General features: G+C 47.0%; 1 protein-coding gene across 1 annotated transcript in view; it reads right to left on the bottom strand.

Moving 5' to 3' along the window:
* Positions 1–1,712: 1,712 nt before the first annotated feature.
* The window catches only part of LOC148139505 (putative G protein-coupled receptor 139), an 86,651-nt gene continuing 71,995 nt past the window's right edge, over positions 1,713–16,368 (bottom strand). Inside the window, exon 2 of the mRNA XM_087980955.1 lies at positions 1,713–2,623. Within this exon, the coding sequence (XP_087837081.1) occupies positions 1,713–2,623 (911 nt within the window). The remainder of the gene's footprint in view (positions 2,624–16,368) is intronic.

The following is a 16,368-nucleotide window of genomic DNA, read 5'->3' as shown; positions in this document are numbered from 1 at the left end:
CACGCTCACTCTCCTACTCAAGCCCACACCGTCAACCTCACTCTCCTATACACTCCCACACCGTCACCCTCAATCGCCTCCACACTCCCACACCATCACCCTCACTCTCCTACACACTCCTACGCACTCTAACTCACGGTCCTACACACTCCCTAACCGTGGCCCTCGCGCTCTTGCACACTCCTACAGTGTCCTAACTCTCTCTCCTACACACTCCCCCACAGTCACACACACTCTCCTACACACGCTACCCAACCATCGCACTCACTCTCCAACACAATTGCACACCGTCACGCTCACTCTCCTACATACTCCCATACCATCACACTCACTCTCCTACACACTCCCACACCGTAACCCTAACGCTCTTGCACACTCCTGCACTGTCACACTGACTCTCCTGCACTCTCCCACAACCTCACACTCATTCTTCTACAAACTCACACATCATCATGCTCCCACTCCGTTACACTCCCACACCGTCACTCTCACTGTCGTACACCTTACCCCACCATCACCCTCACTCTCAGATACACTCCCACACCGTCAAACTCACTCTCCTACACAATCCCACACCATAATGCTCACTCTCCTTCACAATCCCACACCGTCACGCTGATTGTACTACACTAGCCCACACCATCACCCTCACTCTCCGATACACTCCCACACCGTTTCGCTCACTCTCCTTCACACACCTCCTCCGTCACACTCACTCTCCTACACATTCCCACACCATCACGATCACTCTCCTACACACTCCCATTCCATCACCCTCACTCCCCCGCACACTCCCCCACCATCACTCTCTCAATAGACTGCGCAAATGGCGGGATCATAGAGAGAGAGAAGCAGAGGGCTGCAGAGATAGTTGGCAGGATGCATGGAGGTGGCGGGACAAAGGCAGTGCGATGAATTCTGCCGAAGCGAACATTGGAATGGCTGATGGTTGTGGTGGTGGGCGGGGGGGGGGGGAGGGGGGGGCGGGGAGGTGGTGTGGTGGTGTACATAGACATCAGTTTTAGATTAGTTTACTTACAGTGTGGAAACAGGCCCTTCGGCCCAAAAGTCCACACCGACCCGCTGAAGCGCAACCCACCCATACCCCTACATTTACCCCTTACCTAACACTACGGGGAATTTAGCATGGCCAATTCACCTGACCTGCACATCTTTGGACTGTGGGAGGAAACCGGAGCACCCGGAGGAAACCCAAGCAGACACGGGGAGAACGTGCAAACTCCACACAGTCAGTCGCCTGAGGCGGGAATTGAACCCGGGTCTCTGGCACTGTGAGGCAGCAGTGCTAACCACTGTGCCACCGTACCGCCCACATCAAACCAGTAACAGAATGAATTAAAGCCAGCCCGCTGCCCTTCCCCTCCCTGAGGACCAGGACTTGGTTATGAGTCTGTCTCTCTCCAGCTCAGCTTCTCCAACACAAAGACACACAACAACATCGGTCACTCTGCTGCTCGGCACGCTTTAATGAACATTTTTATTGTTTACAAATGGATGTGATGGATACAGTCAGTGGGATGGTGCCTTTTCCCACTGGCCTATGAGTTGTGAGAAACATTGACATGTTTCCCTGTAACGCCCTGAGGGATAAGGATGGACAAACCAGCGCTACCCTCAGTCTGTTACCATAGCGACAGGCTGCTCCATCGCTGAAACACTGAACTGAAATGAGAAAATCCCGGATGGATTGATTAATGAGGGAATTTGATGGATGTATGGATTTGGGTAAAGGGATATTTCAGCACATTCTTCAGCTGTTCCCTGAACTTAGTCTGGGTCACGGCATAAATCGCCGTGTTTGTGCAGCAACTGAGGAGCTGCAGCATGAAGCCCAATTCCTGCACAAAGTCATCGAGATACATAGAGTAATACCCAATCCAATACATCCGTCTCCATATAGAATACACCATTATCATTGACCATAACAGGATGAAATTGGCTGAAATCATAAACAGTAAAATGATGGATTTATTTCGGTTTTTCATTTCAATGTCAGACTGAGCATCCCCATTGGTATGAGCGCGGAGTCTCCTGCGGGCTCTGCTGGTCACTAAAATGTGTCTGACGGTGAGAACATTGAGCAGCAGAATCAGGGGAAATGGGACACACGGGGTTAGGATGTAGTGCAGGGACCCGATTGTGATCCAGACTCTGGAGAATTGAACAGCGCCTGTTACAACACAAAACCAGGGGCGGTTCACCAGCCAATACCGAGCCGTGAACATAAAATACCAGGAAATGTTCTTTAAACAGCTCAGCACAGTCACTGCTCCCAGAACTACAGCCGCCGTTTTCTCACTGCAATATTTACTTTTCAGCTTCTGGCAACAAATGGCCACAAACCGATCAAAGGTGAAAGTGACAGTGAACCAGACCGAGCAGTCAGTGGCTGCATAAAGCAGGACGGCGTGGATATTACACACGCGGATGGAGTACCTCAGGAAATAAAACTGTTCCTCATAAACAATGGGAATGTGTCTCAGGATCAGGTCGAGAATAATGACCAGGAGATCCGCCGCTGCCATGGCCCCCAGGTAACGTCTGACACATGGAGACAATCCACAATCTTTATAAAGAAGGACGTAGATGGTCACTACGTTAACTGTGAGGAAAGAAAACAAACCCATTATCCATCAGCCTTGAGGCAAAGGGACCCGTTTGATCGGGGACCCAGTGAGATTTTCAAATGTGTCCCTGGATTCAGGGATTTACTAAAATAATTGGAGCTGAAATAACCATTGGGACGGACGGAATTACTGACAAAAATGTGACATAAACCAAAAGAAACCCTCCCTCCCCAAACACACAGAGACACATCCATAAGGACAGATGGTTTCTAGAACATTCCCACACACTCGATCACTCGAGAGCAGACACATGTCACTCCTTCCAAGTTCCAAATACGGAGGGTGGAAACGTTGTTGTCCGGAAGGATTCTCTCCTAGTTTCCTGATGACAAACGGAGTTTGGGAATTTCTGTATTTTGGTCTAAATTGTGGATGATCCTGTTTCGTGAAGAAATGTAAACGCAGGGAAAACGCATTCTCCCGTTTAATTGCCTGAGGGGACTTCGGAACAGTGTCTCTTTCTCCCTGAAACAGGATCTCTTCCCTCGGGATCTTATCGTTTGTTCAATTCACTGACGTCTGTCCTCCTTAGTCCAAGAACTCCCCACCTACGCTCGGGACACCACCCACGCCCTCCACCTCCTCCATGATTTTCGCTTCCCTTGTTAACAACGCCTTATCTTCACCATGAACATCCAGTCCCTGTACACCTCCATGCCCCATCACGAAGGACTCAAAGCCCTCTGCTTCTTCCTTTCCCGCCGTACCAACCAGTACCCTTCCACTGACACCTTCCTTCGACTGACTGAACTGGTCCTCACTCTGAACAAATTCTCTTTCCAATCCTCTCACTTCCTCCAAACCAAAGGAGTAGCCATGGGCACCCGCATGGGCCCCAGCTATGGCTGCTTCTTCGTAGGATATATGGAACAGTCCATCTTCCGCAGTACACTGGCACAACCCCCACCTTTTCCTCCGTTACATCGATGACTGTATCGGCGCTACCTCGTGCTCCCACGAGGTGGTTGAACAGTTCATCCACTTTACTAACACCTTCCACCTCGACCTCAAATTTACTTGGAACGTCTCCTCCCTCCCCTTCCTAGACCTCTCCATCTCTATCTCGGACGACCGGCTCAACATGGACGTTTACTATAAACTGATTGACTCCCACAGCTACCTAGATTACATCACCTCTCACCCTGCCCACTGTAAAACGCCATCCCATATTCCCAATTCCTTCGACTCTGCTGCATCTGCTCCCAGGAGGACCAATTCCAATACTAAACAACCAAGATGGCCTCCTTCTTCAAAGACTGCAATTTCCACTCAGACGTGTTTGACGATGGTCTCCACCGCATCTCCTCCACAGATGAACCCGGCCCCTCCAATCGCCACCAGGACAGAACCCCACTGGTCCTCACCTACCACCCCACCAACCTCCATATACATCAAATCATCCGTCGTCATTTCCGCCAACTCCAAACGGACCCCACCACCAAGGATATATTTCCCTCCCCTCCTCTATCAGCGTTCCGAAAAGACCAGTCCCTCCGTGACTCCCTCGTCAGTTCCACACCCCCCACCAACCCAACGTCCACTCCCGGCAACTTCCCCTGCAACCGCAAGAAATGCAAAACCTGCGCCCACAACCTCCCCCATCACTTCCCTTCAAGGCCCCAAGGGATCCTTCCATATCCGCCACAAATTCACCTGCACCTCCACACACTTCATTTACTGCATCCGCTGAACACGATGTGGCCTCCTCTATATTGGGGAGAAAGGCTGCCTACTTGTGGAACGCTTCAGAGAACACCTCTGGGTCACCCGGACCAACCAACCCAACCGCCCTGTGGCTCAACACCTCAACTCCCCCTCCCACTCCACCAAGGACATGCAGGTCCTTGGATTCCTCCATCGCCAGACCATAGCAACACGGCACCTGGAGGAAGAGCGCCTCATGTTCCGCCTCGGAACACTCCAACCACAAGTGATGAACTCAGATTTCTCCAGCTTCCTCATGTCCCCTCCCCCACGTTGTCTCAGTCCCAACCCTAGAACTCAGCACCAACTTCGTAACCTGCATTTTTCTTCCTGACCTTTCCGCCTCCACCCCCACTCCGGCCTATCACCCTCACCTTAGCTCCCTCACCTTATCCTCCTTCCACCTATTGCATTTCCAATGCCCCTCCCCCTAGTCCCTCCTCCCTACCTTTTATCTTAGCCTGCTTGGCACACTCTTCTCATTCCTGAAGAAGGGGTCATGCCCGAAACGTCGATTCTCCTGCTCCTTGGATGCTGCCTGACCTGCTGCACTTTTCCAGTAACACATTTTTCCGCTCTGATCTCCAGCATTTGCAGTCCTCACTTTCTCCTCGTTAACGAACAATGTCAATTATAGAATGTTGGGAACAGAACATTCCGCAGAATGGCAGTTATAGAATGTCGGGGAGAGAACGTTCCGGGGAATGGCAGTCATAGAATGTCGGGGACAGAACGTCCCGCGGAATGGCAGTTATAGAATAATGGCAATAGAACATTCTGCGGAATGGCAGTTACAGAATGTCAGGGACAGAACGTTTCGGGGAATGGCAGTTATGGAATGTTGGGGACAGAACGTTCCGGGGAACGCCTTGACCTGTCCATCAGCTTTCCCCCTACCCACCCCACCAACATGATGTACTGTGCCTGGGAACACTGTAACATTAATGGGGTGAGAGACAGAGGGTCCAATCACAGGAATGGGAACTAATGGCATCAGCTGAAATGGTTAGATATACCACATTCTCAATCCACTTCACACAACCAGCCCAGAGACCATACTCCCAGAGGAGATATCTGTTCACCGAGGAACACTGTGTAGACTAGGCTAGTGTACTGCTCAGTACAACCCAGCAATCTGTCCAGATTCATCCATTGCATTGGTCAATACAATCCAGCAATCTGTCCAGAGTGGAACACTGCACAGATCAGATCAGAGCATTGACCTATAAACTCAGACCATATATCTGTCCAGCACGGGGAGCTGTGCAGACCACAGCAGTGCATTGATCTATAACCGCTGATTAGATATCTGTCCAGCACCGGGAGCTGTGCAGACCACAGCAATGCATTGATCTATAAATACGGACTAAATATGTATCCAGCACGGGGAGCTGTGCAGACCACAACAGTGTATTGACCTATAAACCCTGACTAGATATCTGTCTAGCACGGGGAGAAGTGTGAACCTGAAACAAATATCCATCAAACATAAGGAACTAAACAAACCACATCACTGCATTATCTCTACCCTTCAACCAGATCGTCTGACCAGCACAGCGACCTGTGCAATGATCACTGTGAATTCATTAGTAAACCAGGAGCGGTTACCCTCCCAGCATGTAGGAATGTGTACCTCACCCCAGTGCATTGCTCAGCGTGGGAAACTTGCAGTCCATGCTGGAATTGACAAGATGTGCAGCTCACACCCATTTCCAGCTCCATAATCTCCGTTGTGCCATGATGAGGCGATGCCGTGGGTGTGAACATTACTGCCAGAGAGAGATGGCAGGGGAATCAGTTTAAATATTACCACATGGGAGGTGTTTGCTGAAAAGACAGAGAGGGGGCGACTGAGAGACAGTGTCATGGAAGGATGTGTTCCCAGGTTTCCGAATGCTGAAATGTAGACACTTTGATAGCATCCTGTGACATGAGCTTGTTTTCCCAGGAAAGATGAGCAAAAGGGATATCGTTGTGAAGGCCGATGAGCATTTGTTCTGCATCTTTGTAACTGGAATTAGTTTTAATCAAAGCTATGACTCATTGTGCAGACTCGAACAATAATGTATCTTTGTTTGATTTTCCTTGAATGTGACAGAGGGATCGTCCGCACGAGGTTGAGCTAGTTTCCTGGTGCTATCTTATCGAACTCACCTCATTAACTACCTACCCCACCCCATGGTGTCCCTCTCATTCAATACCAGCCCGATTCTCCCACCCATCATGGCTCGAGGTACTCACCACCTTCCGTGTGCCCTTGGATATTCCCTGATCCCTGGCACTTGTGCCATCGTTAAAAGGCCAAATGGGCACAATTTTGAGCTTTCTCCGTTTGAAGCTGCCCTGCAGAGTTTACCCCGAGCATGGCATATAAGGGGCAATTACACCACGGTTTGTCAACAGGGGCACGAAGATCCTGGTGGATTGGCTAGTACAGAGGGGACCATTCGCTTCCTAGAGGGGGCCACACCACCAGACCCACCGAGCATCGTCTGAGCTCACCACCCAGCTCAGTGCAATATCTGCGGTCTGAAGAAATGTCCAGCAATACAGGACAAGCAGCAATAACCTTCCCCACTCTGTCAGGATAAGGGTCACTGTATTCTTTCTGCCTCTCCCACACTCACTGTATATCTGTTATAGCACCTATCCCTGAACAAGGTTTATGCTCCAACACTCTGACTGCTGCAAGCAGCACCTTCTCTCTCTCTCTCTGTCTCCATCTCGCTCTCTCTCGCGCGCGCTCTCTCTTGCGCTCTCTCTCTCTCACTCTGTCTCTCGCTCTGTCTCTCCCCCTCCACTTTATCCCCCTCTACTAATAACACTGCATGGATACAACACTGTGGTCTGACTCCCTCCAGACTACCTCAACGAACCTGTCCCCCACCTACAAAAGCACTAACTGCAGGGCCACCCATTCCCACCCTCCCTCCCCTTCTCCCATTGCAGGAGAAACAGCCTGGAATAGGACAGAAAGGGCCAAGCCGGGTGAGGAGTGCCCGGTATCCATTCCCTCACCCCCTCCCCCCGCCATATGGGGAGGACCCTGGTAGGAGCCGGAATGGACCAGGACGCCTCGTTTGGAGATTCTGCAACATCCACGTCCCACCCACCGAGTAAGGAGCAATGTTCAGTGAAGGGCAATTCTCACTTTAAACCCAGTGGCAGCTCCGTTTCCCCCCGGCACAACTAAGAAGCCGTGGCCCTGATGCCATCTCCCTTTTGTGTGCAGCTGGTACAAATGGAATCCCCACGGTCTGCTGGGGAGGAGGGTGGGCTCACAACACATCGTCACCACCACCTCCCAGGAAGGGAGCACGGAGGCTCCCTCCTAAACCTCCCCCTGTAAACAGCTCAGATACTGAAACTAATCTGTGATACTTACTGCTCTCCCCACTTGACCTGACATCTTCAACAATCTGTGCTCATATACACTCAGCGCTCTCTTTTCCTGTAGACCCTTTATAATGGTGGAGCCTGTTTTAAACTGTCTTTCATTGTCTTTCCTACCAAAGTGCATCACCTCACATTGCTCTGCACTGATCCCATCTGCCATAAACTTGAACACTACACCAACGTGTGATTGTCCTGTTAGAGTTCCACACTGTCCTCCATAGACTTCAGAGTTCTTCCCGTTTCGGTGCCAGCTTCAAACATTGAGATTGTTATAGCTTCACAGTCGCCAAGAAACAACTGAAATCCTGCCCCACACATACGAGTGTGAGCAAGGGAAATACTGCTATATTCACACGGACAGAATCGAATAATGACATGCTGTCAATGGAGCAACAAAAATCCTGACACATACCAGACGGAGTAGATGAAATTTTGACAAACCACAGAGCAAGAGAAATCTGGATAGGTTCCACTTATCTATATTCATCAGGGTATAATGTGATGAAGTTGAATGTGTGTACTGTACCTTTAAGAGAGGGTGAGTGCTGTTCTGAACTGAGAGCTTACAAGCACCTGTGTATATGAGAGGATGGCAGGCACAGAAATAGTGTATTGCTATAGAGCTGGAGTCGGGTAATAAGCGGTTAACAGAAAGGGGATCTCAGAGTTGTGAATAGTTGATGTAAAATGTTCACTTTCACAGTGAAAAAAAAGTTGATTTTTTTTTTAAACAGTGGAATTTGGCAAATCTGTCACTCATATTTTAACAGTTTACGAGGCGGATTGTGCATTTCTTTATGTATCATTTAAGTTATCATATGAGCTTCACGTCGTGTCCTGACAATTGCTGTGTGTGTATCTGTGTGTCTCTGAGTGGTGCAGGTCTGGCAGTCTCTGTGGTGCTTAAAGTGATGCAATTCCACCCTCTGCTGGCCTCCATATGCCACTGCACAGGCATTGGCAGAGGATGAAAAACAACAGGGATTCATTCAGAGAGGGGCAGGGAGAGGGCAGCTGCTCACAGCACCATCCAAACTGATGTCTTATCCATGTACGGATCTAAATGTCCTTTAAATGTTGTAACTGCCCCTGCTTTCACCACTTCTCTGGAAGTTCATTCCACACACAAGCCAGATTCTGTCTAAAATAATTACCTCTCATGACTTTTGTAAATCTTTTTCCTCGCACCTTAAAATGTCCCTCAGTTTTGAATCCTCAACTCTAGGGAAAAGACTCAGCCCTTCGGCTTATCTGTACCCCTCATGATTTTATATACCCCTGTAAAGTTATCCCTTAATCTCATAGTCTCCAGTGAAAAAAGTCCCAGCCTATTCAGCCTCTCCTTATACCTCAATCCCTCCATTCCCAGCAACATTCAGGTTAATCTCTTCTGAACCTACTCCGGTTTAATAATATCAAGGTCAATAATATCAAAGTGAATAGTCAAGGTATTTTCTAAGGGTACAGGGAGTCCAAAACTAGAGGACATAAGCTTATGGTGAGAGGGAAACATTTAAAAGCAACCTAAGGGGCAGCTATTTCACCCAGAGGGTGGTGTGCCTATGGAATGAGCGGGCAGGATGACCAGACTGGACACAGTATTCCAGAAGAGGTCTCACCAATGATGTCCCACTTCCGATACTCAAAGACAAGTGTGTGAAACACCTTCGAAACCACACTATCCATACGAGATTGAAAGTTTAAACAACTATACCTGACGGCCTCGGTCTCTGTTATGCAGCACTGCCAAACACACTACTATTAATTGTATAGGTCCAGCTCTTGTTTGATTTACCAAATCCAATACCTCGCATTAATCCAAACTAAAATCCATCTGCCACTCCTCAGCCTAGTGAGTGATACTACTGCCTCCTCACCCTCCCCTTTCAATTCAAAATACCCTCCCCCTCTGCAGGATCCCTGCACACTCCAGCCTTGATTTTCACAGAGACCCTGAGCTTGTTTGCCTTGTGTGGTTAGGGGAGGAGGGATAGATTGCAGACACAGTCAGTGGGGAGGAGAGGCTGGACAGTAATCAGCGGCCTGGTGTCATTTCATGATTTTAGGAAGAGGGTAGTCAGACGTGAGCGTTGGGTAATACTGATCGGTGTTTTGGGACCAGAAACTATGGTCTTTCTCCGTCTCTGCTGTTCAGTGATAAATATCCGTTTGAGACCCTTCATTGTTCAGAGTGTGTCTGCAGGATTTCTTTCCCTAATATTGCAGACTACACATAATAGCAATTAAAGACGTTCATAGTTAACTTCAATGCACAGCACGCGCACTCAATATCCTACAGTTGAGACAAATATCTTACCTTTGTTTAACAATGCAAAGTGTTTTGTGTAGTTCAGTAATGGTAACCTGATAATAATAAATCCACACTGAGCTGAAAGCTGACACTTAAAATATGACCCAAAATCTGGGTATGGTAGTGTAGTGGGTAGTGTCCCTGCCTCTGAGTCAGAACTCTGGATTTGATTCTAATTTCTGAATTCGTGTGGTAGTGTTCATAGCTCTGGACAAGAAGATCTGGATTCAAGTCCTGCCTGTTGCAGAGATATGTCACAGCATGTCATAACAGGCTGTTGAACAAACACACAGGAGAATAATGTTACAGCTTGATGGGTATTGCCAAGTGGTGCTCGTGTCCCTACCTCTGGGCACAAAGGTCTAGGTGTAAATCCCACACAAGTGTCTCGTGATACATCTGAACAAACTGATTAAAATGGATTTAGAATTGTGACTTGGTGGAGAATGAAGAGGTGTCAGTATTGCATTTCAGAATTTAGGCTCAGGATGTCTGAAAGTACAGCCATTCGTGTTGATTGGAGTCACATTTCACAGCAGTAGAGGTTTGTAAAATCAGAATGGTCATGGATAGGGTGAGTAGCCAGGATTTTCCCCAGGTGAGGGTCCAAAATTAGAGGGCATTGGTTGAAAGTGAAAGGGGAAGGGTTTTGGTGAGGTCTTAGGGTCACCTTTTCACACAGAAGTTAGTGTGCATATGGAATGAGCTGCCAGAGGAAGTGGTGGACGCTCGTGCAAATACAGCATGTAAAAGGCATCTGGATGCTGTTGAATCTGCCGAGCTTTTCCAGCAATTTCTGTATTTGTTTAAAAAAATGCATTCATTAACACAATATTCTGAATACATTAAACATTTTATTTTTTAATGACGCAGGGACATATTAATATATCTTCAAATCAACCGAGACCATTTTCTGCTAAGGTTCTGTGTATGACAGCAGTAGTGTTGCACCTACATGGAACAGGGAATGTGATGGAGACATAGTTTGGACAATGTACAAGGAGTCCTCACATGGTCCAGTTTGCGAGAGGATGACGTTATTGTGTGATTCAACTCAGAGAGAGCTAAAAAGAAACTCTAACGTCATCATTACCATTCGTGTTTTTATAGATTTCCTGTCGTGTGGAAACAGGACCTTCGGCCCAACAAGTCCATACCAACCTTCCAAAGAGTAATCTTCCCAGACTTGTTCCCTAACATTTAACTCTGACTAATGTAACTAACCTAAAAAACCCTGAACGCTGTTGACAATTTAGCATGACTAGTCCACCGAGCCTGCACAACTTTGGACTGTGGGAGGAAACTGGAGCACCTATTAGAAACTCATACAGATGAGGGGATAATGTGCAAACTCCACACAGATAGTCGCTAAAGGCTGGAATCGAACCCAAGCCCCTGCTGCTCTGAAGGTGCGGTGCTAACCACTGAGCCACCGTACTACACTGGGCAATCCCGGACCAGAATTCATTGGAACCTCCTCGCTGCCTCATGCAAAGAGAATTCAGACAAATCCAACTGTTCCAGGTTGAAATCCCATTGTTAGCAGCTTGTGTGAGTAGAATATCTTAAGTAGCATAATAACATTTTGGACAATCTCTAAAATTTTACTTTTGTCATGAGTTACATTGATATCTGGGCAGTTCTCTCAACTTGAAATTGTAGAAATGTTGTTTATTGGGTGTGTGTGCGCGCGTGTGTGTGTGTCTGTCTGTGTGTGTGCTTTGTGTGCGCGTTTGTGTGTGTGTGTGCACGTTTGTGTGTGTGTGTGTGCGCGAGTGCAAAGAACAAAGAATACTTACAGCTCAAGAACAGGCCCTTCAGTCCTCCAAGCCTCCAGACCCTTCAGTCCTCCAAATCTCCTGTCGAAAACTGTTGGTCAATTCCTAAGCATCTGTATCCCTCTGCTCTCCACCTACTCATGTATTTATTCAGATGCATCTTAAATGAATCTACCGTGCCTGCCTCTGCCACCTCTGATGGCAACGCGTTCCAAATGCCCACCAACCTCTGGGAGAAGTACTTGCCGTGTGTATCTCCCATGAACTTTCCACCTCTCACCTTGAAACCGTGACCCCTCGTTATTGAATTCTTCACACTGGGAAAAAAGCTTGTCTCCATGCACCCTGTCTAAACCCTTCATGATTTTATAAACCTCAATCAGGTTCTCTCTCAATATCCTTTTTTCTAACCTACGCAACTTTTATTCATAGCTAGTACCTTCCATTCCAGGCAACGTCCTCGTAAAGCTACTTTGCACCCTCTCCAAAGAATCCGCATCGTTTCGATAATGTGGCGACCAGATATGTACAAAGTATTCTAATTACGGCCGGACTAATGTCTTGTTCAATGATAAAATGACTTGCCCTCTTCCAGGTCATTTATATATATTACAGACAACAGTGGCCCGAACACTGACCCTTGTTGAACACCAAGGGTCACCTTTCTCCATTTTGAGAAACTCCCTTCGATTACTACTCTCTGTCTCCTGTTTTTCAACGAGTTCTTTATCCACCTCGCTAGAATACTCTGCACACCATATAACTTCAATTTCTCCATTAGTCTCCCATGGGGAACCTTATCAAACGTCTAACTAAAGACCATGTATATGACATCAACAGCCCTTCCTTCATCTATCAATTTGGTCACTTCCTCGAACAACCCTATTAAGTTGGTAAGGCGCAATCTCGCCTGCACCAAACCATGTTGCCTGTCTCTGATAGGCTCATTCATTTCTAAATATAAATAGATCCTATCTCTCAGTACTTTCTCCAGCAATTTCCCCACCACTGTCGTCAGGCTGACTGGTTTTTGGTTACCCAGAATATCCCTACTACCCTTCTTGTACAGGGGGACAACATAGGCTACCCTCCAGTCCTCTGGCACCTCAGCTGTATTTACGAATGCCACAAAGGTATCTGTCAGGGTCACAGTTATTTCCTCTCTCGTCTCCCTCACAACCTGGGATAGGTCCCACCAGGTCTTGAGGATTTGTCCACCTTAATAACCTCTAGCCTACTCAACACATCTTCCCATGTGTGTTTGTGTGTGTGTGCGTGTGTGTGTGTGTGTGTGTGTGTGTGTGTGTGTGCCAGTATTTTTAGAAAGGGAAATATCGATTCTTTATTTGCAATATCCAAATAGGTTGCCATTCACCTTTCCACCATAGTTTGAGTAACATTGCTCTGGATCATAAACGTGCTATTTTAGCAGATTAAAGAAACTATCCTGACTTGTTGCTAAAACTAACCCTGACCCAGTCTGAGAACGACATCATCGACCATATCACCAACCTGGTCACATTTAACATTTGTTGTGAGCTGTGGAGCAGTGGGACGAGAAAAGGAAACAGTGACCCAAAAAGCCGGGGAATATAGACCGGTGAGCCTAATGTCAGTGGTGGGTAAGTTGTTGGAGGGGATTCTCAGTGAGAGGATTTACATACATTTGGGAAGGTCAGGGCGGATTGGGGTAGTCAACGTGGCCATCTGCATGTCTCATTAATTTGAGTGATTTTCACGAAGAAGTGAAAAAAGAAGATTGATGAAGGCAGTTTGCTAAACATTGTCTATATGGACCTCAGCAAGGTGTTAATAACATTCCAATTGGTAGACAGATTAGTAAGATTCGGTCACATGGGACACATAGGAAGCTAATCACAATTGGCTTGAAGGAAGAAGGGTATTTTTGAGACTGAAGGCTTGTGAGTAGCAGTGTGCTGTAAGTTTCAGTACTGACTTCACTGCATTTCATCATTTATGTAAAGTACTTGGATGTGAGTATTGGGGCCATAGTTAGTAAGTTTACAGATTGCATCAGTAATGTAGTGTCGTAGATTATCTCAGAGTACAACGACACTACAATTGGATGGGACAAAGGGGCAAGGAGTGACAGATGACACTTAATTTAGATAAATACGAGGTTTTGCATTTTGAGTAGGCAAATCAGGGCAGATATTAATGGGAAGGTCCTGGGGAGTGTTGTGGAACAAAGGGACATAGGGCTGTCGGTACATAGTTCCTTGGAAGTGGAGTCGCAGGTAGACAGAGTGGTGCAGAACACATTTGGCACATTTGCCTTAATCAGTCAGAGCATTGTGTATAGGAGTTGTGGTGGTATGTTGCATCTGTACAGGATGTTAGTGAGGCCACTTTAAGAAAACTGCGTACAACTCGGTTGCAGGATTGGAGGTTTGAGTTTCGGGGAAGAGGTTTATTAGGTGTTTCCCCTGGAGTGTCAGAGGTTAAAGGGTGACATTATAGAGATTTATAAAACCAGCAGGGGCATGGACATTCTGAACAGTCATGCTCTGCTCCCCAGGGTAGGGGAGTCCAGAACAAGAGGGCATAGGCTGAAGGCGAGAGGGGGAATGATTTAGAAATGGACCTGAAGATAAATGTTTCACTCAGAGAGGGGTGTGTGTACAGAAAGTGCTGTCAGAGGAAGTGGTGAAGGCGGTTACAATCGCACATTTAAAATATATCTGCAAGAGGAGGGATACTGGCCAAATGCTGGCAAATGGGACTGGATCAGATTTGATATCTGATCGGAGTGAACAGATTTGACCAACAGGTCTGTTTCCGTTCTGCATGACACTCTGATTCTAGAAGAATTTTGAAAGGACATTTCATGTCAGAATTCTCTTCACTGGAAGTTTATCATCCCTCTATGTTCACATTGATTGAAAGCTGCATTAGTTAAATATTCGACAGAAAAGTGAGTCACAGAAAATGGGATACAGACAGGAAAGTGGGGCGGAGACAGCCTGATCAGCCACAATCTTAGTGTCTGGTGGGGAAGGTTTAAAGTATCTAATGACCTACTTCTGTTTCTCAGTCCTATGTTTCTGAATTCCATTCAGCCCCTCATACCTGCTAGACAGGAGCGGTTGGAGGCTAATTACTCCTATAACCTGTTGCACAGAAACAGAGGAGACCATTCAGCCCTTCAAGACTGTCCCACACGCTTTGAGGTGATTTGGGAAATGTAATTGGAAAACCCAGGCTGGGTATTAAAGAGGCCCCTCATCTCTCTTTACAGAGCTTCCCCTCTCTGTAACTTGTGCTCCATTTGTTGGTCATGTTGTAGACCCAGATTCACTGTGAATACAGCCCCCATACCTCACCCAGTGATAGCTCACAAAATTCTATGGTCTCCCTGACTGCAATATTCAATAACAGAACATTCATGAAAATAACACCCACTAACTTTCCAATAACAGAATGCGAGAACATCTGAAACTGGGTCAGGTCGTTCACTCCCCAACCTGCCTTGCCCTTCACTAAGATCATGACTGATCTGCTGTTGGTCTCAAATCCTTTCTCATACCCAATTCTCCATAGCCCTCAACTCTCCTACAGGTCAATATCCATCTACCTCCTCTTCAAATACTTTCAGTCATCTGGCTCCCCGAACACCTTTGAGAAGAGAAATCCTGACATTGAATACCACCTGTTTGAAGACCCTTGCTGCTCCGATATCACGGCTTATTGATAGGAACAAAATATGTTGAAACAAGGGTTCAGGTAAAAATGACTGGCCCTGATATCAAGGCAGTGGTTGACTTTTGTTGACATCAAGGAGCTGAACAAAACTAGACTTAATGGGAATCAGAGTAAACTCTCCAGTGTTTGGAGTCAACATGGCACAAAGGAAGATGTTCATCATCTCAGTCCTGGGTCATCTCTGTGGGAGTTTCTTAGCTTAGTTTCCTCTTTACAAACATCTTCAGCTGCTTCATCAATGTCTCCCCGCCCCCACCCTCCCCACCATAAGATCAGAATGTGAGGATGGTCACTGAAGATTCGACAATGTTCAGAGCATTTTGTCCCCCCGTCAGCTCCTGAACTCGTCTGTGTCCAATTGCAGCAAGACCCGGATTCTATCGAGACTTGTGCCGTTAAAGGGTCCGTAACAATCTTGTAACAGTACTGCTAGATTGTTCACATTGCCAAGGTGAAATGAAGAGTTAATTCATCACCTCACGCTGGTTTCACAGGAATATGAGAAAGTCATTCGGCCCATTGACACTATTGGAGAAGAACAGGGATAGCCCATTCAGTGCCTCCAGCCTATTACTCAGGAAGGGAAGTAGTCTAGTGTGATGGACCACACCAGAACCCCTCGAAAATATTTGAACGCGGTAGCCAAGATTCTAATGTTTTCTTACTTTAAAGGAAATGAAAAATGTCTGTTCCAGACTCAATGTGACTGGTCAAACTACTTGGTGAGAAGCAAAACACTGTTTACTTAAACACGAAAGATAAAATGAAACCAATGAAAGAGGAATTTAGAATACCTTGATTCTATTGG

This window comes from Chiloscyllium plagiosum, unplaced genomic scaffold, assembly GCF_037043375.1.
Source record: "Chiloscyllium plagiosum isolate Xiang-an unplaced genomic scaffold, Cpla_swu_hap1 HiC_scaffold_38, whole genome shotgun sequence".
In the NCBI taxonomy this organism is placed as follows: domain Eukaryota; kingdom Metazoa; phylum Chordata; class Chondrichthyes; order Orectolobiformes; family Hemiscylliidae; genus Chiloscyllium; species Chiloscyllium plagiosum.
The sequence above is the reverse complement of the archived record's forward strand: the minus strand, read 5'-3'. Positions and strand labels throughout refer to the sequence as shown.